Raw genomic sequence first — 10,028 nt, 5'->3', positions numbered from 1 at the left:
GAGTCAGAATCGCGCCTTTAAAGATTCGACGATTTGGGAGTTGGGATTTGTAGTTGACTCACTGAGTCAACTCATTTGAGTGAACTGATTCATATCAGAGAGTCAAAAATCCCATCTCTAGTAATATCTACATCTGTGGAATTTACTATTTATTGAAATATCATCATTCAGTTAGAGGATTATTTTTAATTTTATAATTGGAAATGTAGAATATTATCATAATATAATAATTATTTCATGATAAGATGACATGAATTCGTCTTGTGTATCACACTTTTGATCGACTCTATTTGTATTCGATTTGGAATTTCCGGCTGTTTTTTTCCTTCTGATAACAATTTATCAGATTTAATTAAACAATATTTTATAGCTCCTTATATGAATGTATTTTTATTACTCTCTCTGACATAGTTTAAAGTGATATTATATTTAAGTCATAGTTTAATCAGTTTACCATATGGCAAAGTATAGTCGTTTCGGTCAGATTTTTACTGTGGGTGTGAGTGTGGCTTGTGGTAGTTTAGTTACGTATTATGGATTTAACACAGGTGTGTTAATTGATAATAAAGAAAAACAATACTATGATATATTTGAAAACAAAGAATCAAAATGGAATTCTAATTGGGATAGGTAAGATCAATCACCGCTTAGTTTTATTTGAACAATATGCTTCGTAATATTACGTGTTATATGTATTATATTGATTTGTTTGCTTTTGAAACCATTTTTATCTTTATTCATTGTTAGACTATGACTGGGGTATGTTTTAACATTTTCAGGTGTTAATTCTGTATTACAAAAATAACTTTCGAATATTTATTCAAAAATATACAATTGAAATACTAAAATGGACATAAAAAAACGTGTTATTCGGCAACAATCAGCTAAAACTAAAAAAGAAAATATACAAGTAATTGTACGTTGTCGGCCTATGAGTTCTAAAGAAATTTCTAATGGATACTCAGAAGTTGTAAAAATCATTAAAGAAGAAAACTCTGTTGCTGTAGCAGTACCTAAAAATGATGGTTCAGAGTTCAAGCAATTTACATTTGATTCAGTATTTGATTGGAATTCTACTCAAGAAGAGTTGTACAATAAAATGGTTCATCCATTAATTGAGTCGGTTTTAAACGGTTTCAATGCAACTATTTTTGCTTATGGACAAACAGGAACTGGCAAAACTTATACAATGGAAGGTGTAAAAGATGATAATTTTCCCATAGGTGATCAAATAAATCGTGGTATTATTCCTAGGACTTTTGAACAGATTTTTAATAGTATTGAGCTATCAAATAATACAGAGTATTTAGTTTTTTCTTCTTATCTAGAAATATATCAAGAGGAAATAAGAGACCTTTTAGAAGCTAAACCTAAAGGTAAATGTGAACTTCGTGAAGACAAAGATGTTGGTGTTTATGTGAATGATTTGAATAAATATATATGTAAAAATGTCCAAGAAATATTGAAAGTTATGCATGAAGGTAACAAAAATCGAACTGTAGGAGCTACAGATATGAATGAGCATAGTTCAAGGAGTCATGCTATTTTTACAGTTACAGTAGAAATCAAAGTTTCAGCTGAACGAATTAGAGTAGGGAAATTAAATCTTGTTGACTTAGCTGGTAGTGAAAGACAAAGTAAAAGTGGTGCAACTGGTCAAAGACTTAAAGAAGCTGGTAAGATAAATCTTTCTCTATCAACTTTAGGGAATGTTATACATGCATTAGTAGAAGAAAATTCTACACATATTCCTTATAGAGATTCTAAACTTACTAGACTTTTGCAAGACTCATTAGGTGGGAATTCTAAAACATTAATGATCGCTAATATTGGACCTGCCAGTTATAATTGGGATGAGACTCTTACTACTTTACGTTATGCAAACAGAGCAAAAAATATTCATAATGCACCTCATGTTAATGAAGATCCAAAAGATGCTTTAATTAGACAATATCAAGATGAAATATCAAAATTACGTAATATACTTAATGAAAAGTCTTCTAAAAAAACAATAAGAAAAGAAAAAAATTATGATATTGAAAACTTCCAAGAACATACAAAATATTTAGAAAAACAGCAAGAAGACTTGAATGAAAAACGTAACAATATTCTTGAAAATAAAGATAATTTATCGTCTGATGATCAAAATAGAATGTTACATGATATTGAGTTAGAAAAGGCTAAAGTTGCTGGTGAAATGGATTTTATGGCTTCTTTAATAGGAAGAATTCAGTCAATGGAAAGCAGTTTGTTGAGAGGTGGGAAATCAATCACTGATCATTTATACGAACAACAAAGTCAAATAGACAAACGCAACAAAGAAATCCAAGAAGAAATAAGATTAGAACAAGAACTTGCTAAAAATTTGGAAGAAATAGCTGGTTATACAGAGTCAATAAGAGAAACATATTCAACTTTATTAGAAGAAGTAGAATCGAAACAAGGTAAATTTGACAAATTATTTGTACTATATCAAAATCTCAAAGGAGAATTAAAGAAAAAAGAAGAGTATTATTCTATTAAAAGGAGGGAAAATGAGTCAAATCAAGAAGCAATGACTAAACAATTAAAATTAGGTAATATAATTATGTCTAATTTTATTGCACCAGATGAACTTCAAGGTGTCAAAGATAGGTTGATTTATGATGATGATACTCATGAATGGCGTTTAATCAGTAATCAACTAGAAGGACATACTAGGGGTTGTATCAATGGTGTTATTAATTCTAGAAAAAATGAGAATTTAATCACTCTAAATTTACTTACTCTTGAACATAAACTTGAAGAATACAAGAAGCCAGAAATATCCCCATCACTTTTATCTATGCTTGATGAAGCATTGAAAGTAGAAGATGATTTGCAAGTAGATGCATCAATTGCTATTCGCCCAAGAAGTGTTCGCAGTGCAGTTGGACCAAAGATTAAACCAACTACTAGTAGAAATTATCCAAGAGCTCGAGGATTAATACCAAAATAAACTTATAATTTTATTCTAAATATTTTATATTATTCTTTCTAAGTCCTCTTAAAGATAACTGCTAGTTAAAAAATGATAAATACTTTATATGTTTCTTTTTTTACTTTGTTACCTTTACTTATGTTTCTAGTCATATTATTACATGACAACATTTAAGGTTGAATTAGATTTTTTTTTCACAATTAAAAATCATTTATTTTTACTTCATGTCGTCCTTTGCTTCTGAAGCTCTAATATTAACTAATATAGTCATATTGTCTAGTCTTTTGTACACCATAACATACTAATAAAATATATATTTGTTGAATTATATATTGTTTTTAATAACCTATCTTTATTGTATTTATGAAAGTGTGTCAGTGTGTCTTTTCCATTTTAGGATGTTGCCTATTAATCTAGTTAAACCAATGAATATTGAAGATGATAAAGAAAAAAACGAGTACAATAAAAAACTTGAAAGCAAAAAATCCAAAGCAACAAGATATATTTTTCTTATAAGACATGGACAGTATAATCTAAAGGGTGAAACTGATGAAGAAAGAAAATTAACTGAACTAGGTAAATAAAATATAAAGCACATTGTAAGATTTTTTTTTCATATTAAGTGAAATAAAGTATAGATGTTTTTTAGGAAGAAAACAAGCACTTCACACAGGTGAATATTTAAGTGTTTTAAATTATCCATGGACATCTATCACACAATCAACTATGACTCGTGCAGTAGAAACTTGTTCATTGATCCAGAAGCATTTATCACCAGATATACCCATAAGCTCAACTGACTTGCTTAGAGAAGGAGCACCAATACCACCAGATCCTCCTAGCAAGCATTGGAAACCTGATTTATATGTTAGTAAATAATTATTTTTATTAAATTACCAACATATGTAAATTATTGTACTTTAGCAGTTTTACCAAGATGGAGCTCGTATTGAAGCTGCTTTCAGAAAATTTATTCATAGAGCTCCTCCTTATCAAAAAGAAGATTCATATGAAATAATTGTTTGCCATGCTAATGTTATAAGATATTTTGTAATGAGGTAAATTAATCAGTTATTCTTGCTATCAGTTATTTATACTTTTTTTTACAGTTTATTTTAATGACTTGGCAATGCTAAATCAACTAATCTAAGTTTTTAAGATTCTCTTTTTCTTCTTCCTTGCCTTAATCCCAACTACTTGGGGAAGGCCACCCTTATCCTAAGCTTCCACTTGACACGATCTCCCTCATCTTCTATGCTCACATCAGCTGTCCACAAATCGCATTCAATAACATCCCTCAATCTCCTTTTTGGTCTTCCTCTACCTCTTCTTGCTTCAAAATTCATTTCTATAACTGTTCTTACAGCTTCTCATTCTTCTCTCATAACATGACTAAACCATCTAAGTCTATTTTCTCTCATCTTATCCACGATTGGCGCTACACCTATACTTTCTCTTATATGCTCGTTTCTTATTCTATCTTTTCTAGTCACTCCACGCATCCATCTAAGCATTCTCACCTCTGCTTCACTCATTGTCTGTTCTAATTTCTTATCAACCACTCTGAACCATACATCATAGCTGGCCTTATTACAGTCTTGTAGAATTTACCTTTCAGCCTTATTGGAATTCTTTTATCGCATAACACATTAGACGCTTCTCTCCACTTCAACCACCCGCACTTAATTCTGTGTCTTACATCCTCGTCAATACCACCACTCTTGCACAACTGACCCTAAATACTTAAAACTCTCCACCTCTCCAATCACGTCCTCGCCTATTGTTACTGAACACATTTCACCTACCTCGTGTTCAAACTCGTACTCTATATACTTTGTTTTACTTCTACTTATTCTTAAACCCTTTTCTTCAAGAGCTGATTGCCACACCTCTAGCCTTTGATTAATTTCCTCCCTATTTTCTCCTATTAACACTATATCAGCAAACAACATGCACCACGGCACCTTTCCTTGTATTTCTCTAGTAATTTCATCCATCACTATAGAGAATAAGTAAGGGCTTAAATCAGAACCTTGGTGCACCCCTACTCTTACCCGAAAATCTGATACTCCTCCTACGCATTTTACCCTGGTACAAGTGCCATCATACATATTTTGTATTATATTAATGTACCTTTTCGGGACTCCTTTTTTAATTAATGCCCACTTTAAAACCTCTCTTGATACTCTGTCATAGGCTTTCTTCAAATCTATAAATACCATACACAGCTTTTTCTTCTTTTCCCTAAACTTTTCTATTAGTTACCTCACACAAAATACTGGCTCCATTGTTGACTTACCAGGCATAAATCCAAAGTGGTTTTTAGATACCAATGTCTCATTTCTTATTCTCTTATCTATTACCTTTTCCCAAATTTTCTTACTATGACTCATAAGCTTTATGCCTCTATAATTTCCACATTCCTGTATGTCTCCTTTACTTTTAAATATCAGCACCACAATACTATTCCTCCATTCATTTGGAATTTTCCCTTCTAATAAGATTCTATTTAAAAGTTCCTTCAACACCGCCTAATATTTTCCATACTTCTACTGGCATTTCATCTGGTCCTACTGCTTTATTCTTTTTCATTGATGCCACAGCCTCCCATACCTCTTTCTCACTAATTAAATCTACCAGTCCCTCATTCCAAGAGATATTCTCTAATGAACTCCTCATTCAATAATTTTTTAAAATACTCTTTCCCCCTTTTTTTCACATCATCACTCGAGAGTACCTTATTATCAACACTTTTTATACACCTTATATAATGATAATCTTTAGACTTTTTCTCATTTCTTTGCAAGTCTATAGATTTCTTTTTTGCCTTCCTTTGTTCCTAGCCTATCATACAACTCATCATAACTCTTAAACTTCACCTTACTTACTGCACACTTAGCTTCTTTGTACAAGCGTTAATACTCCATCCAGTCTTCTCTCCTTTTGCTCTTCTGCCATACTTTGAGTTGCTTTTTCTTATTTTCTATGGTTTTTTGAACGTCCTCATCCCACCACCAGGTTTCCTTGTTTCCTGGCATTCTACTTCTACTCACACCAACAATCTCCTTTGCAGTATTCTTTACACAACTAGCAAATCTATTCCACACATCATTTATTTTTCCCTCGACATTCCACACCTTCCTCTCTTTTACCGTCTTTACAAACTCTTTCATTTTCCACTTTCAATTTCCACCACCGGATCTTCAATTTTTTCCTCGTGTTTCTTCTATTTTTGTTTATTCTCTTTACGATACATCACAACTCCATTACCATCAGTCTATGTTATGAAGTTACGCTCTCGCCTGGTATAACTTTACAATCTTTACGCTCTCTCTATTCCACATAAAATAATCGATCTGTGATCTATTCCTCCCACTCTTATATGTTATATAATATTCTTCCCTCTTTCTAAAATAAGTATTAACCACAGCAAGATTATACCAAATTTTTAAGATTAGAGAAGAATTTTTTTTCTACTTATAAAATACATAAATATTAACCAAACTACATAAAAAAAAAAATTTTAAGCTTACTTGAGACCGACTAGAAATATACCATATAATAAAGCTAATTATGATATTCACGCTATCAATTTTCGACTTAAAATTTTTAAACTAAAAAATTTGTATTCTACAGCAAAAATCAAACTATTTTGAGATATACTAATCATAATATTTGACAAAAAATTTCAATCACAGAGGCCGTTTTTGGGGGCATTTGTGGTCAAAATACTAAAAAATTTTTTTAAAAACATCAAATTTTCACAAAATGCCTATTTTAATGTATATAATAAAGTTAAAATGGTTCTCATTAAAATTTCGAAGATTGACTTTTTTTGATCCACCCTAATATATACATATTAATTGAAAATTCAAAGTATTATAATTAGTTAAGAGTTAACAGTATAGTTTAGTAATGAAATTAATATTTTTAATACATTTTAGAGCACTTCAATTGCCACCTGAAGCTTGGCTGCGTTTAAGCTTAGATCATGCGAGTATAACCTCTCTTTCTATCTATCCTAATGGTCGAGTAGCACTTCGTTGGTATAGTAACTCTGGATATATGCCACCTGATTCAATAAGTCATTGAAAAATGTTTGTATGTATAGATATTCATTTGATAAAGTTATGTAATTAAGTATTATTTTTGGTAAAAAAAAAAAGGATACTTTAAATTAAAAAAAAAATTATGTTTTGGTAAAATATTTGTCTGAAATAGTAATGGAAACTTTTTCAATAAAAAATAAATTTTTTTTGTATTTCATCAATCATTATTGAAGTTTTTTTAATTATGTAATTTTTTGCATACTTTACATTTAAGTGATCTATATTTTTCATAGTAGTTTTATGTATAAAGTTGAATCTCATTTACTCACACTTGTTCCTTTAAAAACTTGTATGTACTAAATAAGGTGCATAGGCGGGATAGTAATAGTAATTAAATAATCCATCTGTTGGGATGTTAGGAAATTCATCTGGCCTAACCTAAGTAAAACATAGACGAATCAATTTTTTTAAATATTCTATCCTAAAACACTTATTAAAAATCTGATTCAAAACTCAAATATAGCAAAGAATGACTGATCAAGATGTCATCAAATATAACCAGTATACAACATCAAACTAGATTTATTTGGATAATCTAAGAAACCAAGATATTAAAAAAACAGATATCAAATATTTTCTATCTGACTAATAATCACCTAAAAGCTTAGATGATTATTTTTCATTAATAATTTTTATATGTTTCATCCACATTGGATTTTACATTATATTATGGCAACATACTAATATTTTTTTATTGATGAAGATTTTTTTTTATATTCTATACTGTTGGAAAAAAGTAAATTTTTTGTATTTACATGATGTGTAATGACTTATCTTAGTTAAATTAAATTATTTTATGAAAATGTAATAAATCTGCACAGAGCCTGAGCTAAGTTTAGAAAGCTCATGAATGTATTTTATTGGAAAAGAATTGCTTTCGTTTTTTGTTACAACAAGGAATTTCATAAAATAGTTTAAAGGTCCACAAATGAAATAGATTTAACTGAAAATTCTCCTAATTTTTGATATAATTTAAATTTTGCTGTAATTTATTTATTTTTAACAATTTTTACATATGTAGTCTATGTTAGAAGCATATTTTTTATTATTTGTTTTTAGTTTTAAAATTTCAAAATAATTGTTTTTTAAGACATCTGAGTACTAACCATGTTTTAATAAAAAAAACAACCACTTTTTATTCCAACAGTACAATGAAAATACTGTTGTGATAAGAATTTTGAAAATATATTTGAATTTAACTTACTTCATGTCAATTGAGGATTGTTCAAAACACTTTTTAAAATTTTTGTTTCCTTCAACCCCTAAATACAGGTTTAATTTTAAAAAATCCTCATTTATTTAAATTAACTAACACCTTAATAAGTTAAGTATTTTAATAATTTTCACTTTGGGTTCACAAAAGTCAAATTGTATTAATGTATAACATTTTAAAAAAAGAACAATAAATTAATCTTCATATATCAGAGTATATGTACCTTAAAAAATAAAAATATACTTCAATAGTATAATTTTTAGAACCTTCAAAGTGCTCATTTAAATAAATTAAAAACTTAGTTAATTTATAAATTTGTAGATAATCTCTTTTAAATAAATTATTTTAACAGATTAACATTAGATCGTAAATAAATAAATATTTAATAAGTTTAGAACATAGATAGAAGATCTAATGCTGTAATAAGTTTAAACAACTATATCAAGTTATAATTTATAATATCTATTGAGCAAATTTATTCTTTTATTTATAAAGGCTTATAAATCCTGGTGCAAGTGATGTCATTTACAGTTAAAACCTAAAAATAATAATAAAATTACTTTCTTAAGTTATTTTTGCTTTTAATACAATTTTTCTTACCATCTTAAGTTCGTCAGGTTTGAACTCTCTGATTATTGTTGTTTCTAACTTGTCACTTTTTTGTTTGTGCACTAAAGTATTTCCATCTTGTGTAATAATTGATCTGACTTTACGACCGTCGGGAGTTTCTTCATCAAATTCTTCACCTAATTTAAATACAGTCGCCGTGTTTTTGAAAGTTGAATTTGAAGTTAAGGTATACTTTTCATCGTCATTTTTTGTAAGTTCGACAACTGGAGATATACAGTTACCCATTTTCCGTGTAAGTATACCAACACCTATANTTTTTTTTTTTTTGTGTCTGTTACCACTTTTTCTCAGCTCTCACCGAACCGATTTCTTTCAATGATACGTCAAAAGATCACAAATCGTATCTAGTCGAAGACATTACCCTCAAAAATTGAAAAAAATTCCCTCGTTCCCCGTAAATGGGGAAAACCTCCAAAAAAATTACGAATTTAAAAATCGCTAATTTTCGAGATTTTTTCAATTTTTTTTACTTAAAATTGCATAACTTTTTTAAAAATAACCAAAACAATATAGATTTTTTTTATATAGATGCATGATATCATTACCTTTCATTTGGTATATTTTTTTCATAAATTTAACCCTTAACCTGCCCACAAGGGGGGATTTAAAATGACAACTTTTTCACAAAAAATTAATTTTTTTAACTTAAATTTTGAAAATGTTCCGGAAGGTCTGACACTTTTATATATATCTTAAATTAAAGCTAATGTAATATGCTTTATCATGAAAAAAAAAAATTTCGGACTTTATCTTATCTTCATGGTGAAAATGGCTACCGAATGCTATTTTTGTGTGAAAATTTTCGATTTTGTATTTTCCATTTTTAACTTTATTATGCTATAACTTTTTGAAAAATGTATGAATCATTACAATTTTTTTATGAGAAGTAGTATTTATATAGATCTTTCATTCGACATACTGTTTTTTTAAATCGGACCATTTCCCTAAATACAGGGGGGATTCAAAACATAAAAATGCATATAGAAAGTAGAACTTTTTCAACTAAACTTTTGAAAGTGTTCCGGAAAGTCTAACACTTTTATATATATCTTAAATTAAAGCTTATGTAATATACTTTATTATGGAAAAAAAAATTTCGGACTTTATTTTATCTTCA

General features: G+C 28.9%; 3 protein-coding genes across 4 annotated transcripts in view; 2 read left to right on the top strand and 1 right to left on the bottom strand.

Annotated features, from left to right (window-relative positions):
* Positions 1-481: 481 nt before the first annotated feature.
* Positions 482-3,287, top strand: LOC126902608 (kinesin-like protein KIF3B). Its single transcript, XM_050680056.1, has 2 exons — positions 482-630; positions 780-3,287. Exon 2 carries the CDS (start codon positions 848-850, stop codon positions 2,975-2,977), a length of 2,130 nt encoding a protein of 709 aa, XP_050536013.1. The 5' UTR covers positions 482-630; positions 780-847; the 3' UTR covers positions 2,978-3,287.
* Positions 3,288-3,392: 105 nt separating this feature from the next.
* Positions 3,393-7,229, top strand: LOC126902637 (serine/threonine-protein phosphatase PGAM5, mitochondrial-like). The gene is made up of 4 exons (XM_050680113.1): positions 3,393-3,535; positions 3,598-3,826; positions 3,884-4,017; positions 6,904-7,229. The coding sequence occupies exons 2-4, from the start codon at positions 3,686-3,688 to the stop codon at positions 7,049-7,051; spliced, it is 423 nt and encodes a 140-aa protein (XP_050536070.1). The 5' UTR covers positions 3,393-3,535; positions 3,598-3,685; the 3' UTR covers positions 7,052-7,229.
* A 1,416-nt stretch (positions 7,230-8,645) lies between these two features.
* LOC126902639 (fatty acid-binding protein, muscle-like) overlaps positions 8,646-10,028 on the bottom strand; it is an 11,995-nt gene continuing 10,612 nt past the window's right edge. For both annotated transcript variants that reach the window (XM_050680115.1, XM_050680117.1), the window contains exons 2-3: positions 8,882-9,159; positions 8,646-8,819 (exon numbers count right to left, since the gene is read on the bottom strand). In XM_050680115.1, the coding sequence (XP_050536072.1) occupies positions 8,769-8,819; positions 8,882-9,159 (329 nt within the window). In that variant the 3' untranslated portion in view covers positions 8,646-8,768. The remainder of the gene's footprint in view (positions 8,820-8,881; positions 9,160-10,028) is intronic.

Source organism: Daktulosphaira vitifoliae, unplaced genomic scaffold (assembly GCF_025091365.1).
Source record: "Daktulosphaira vitifoliae isolate Bord-2020 unplaced genomic scaffold, ASM2509136v1 Scaffold_3, whole genome shotgun sequence".
Lineage (NCBI taxonomy): Eukaryota > Metazoa > Arthropoda > Insecta > Hemiptera > Phylloxeridae > Daktulosphaira > Daktulosphaira vitifoliae.
This window is presented reverse-complemented; position numbering and strand designations above follow the sequence as displayed.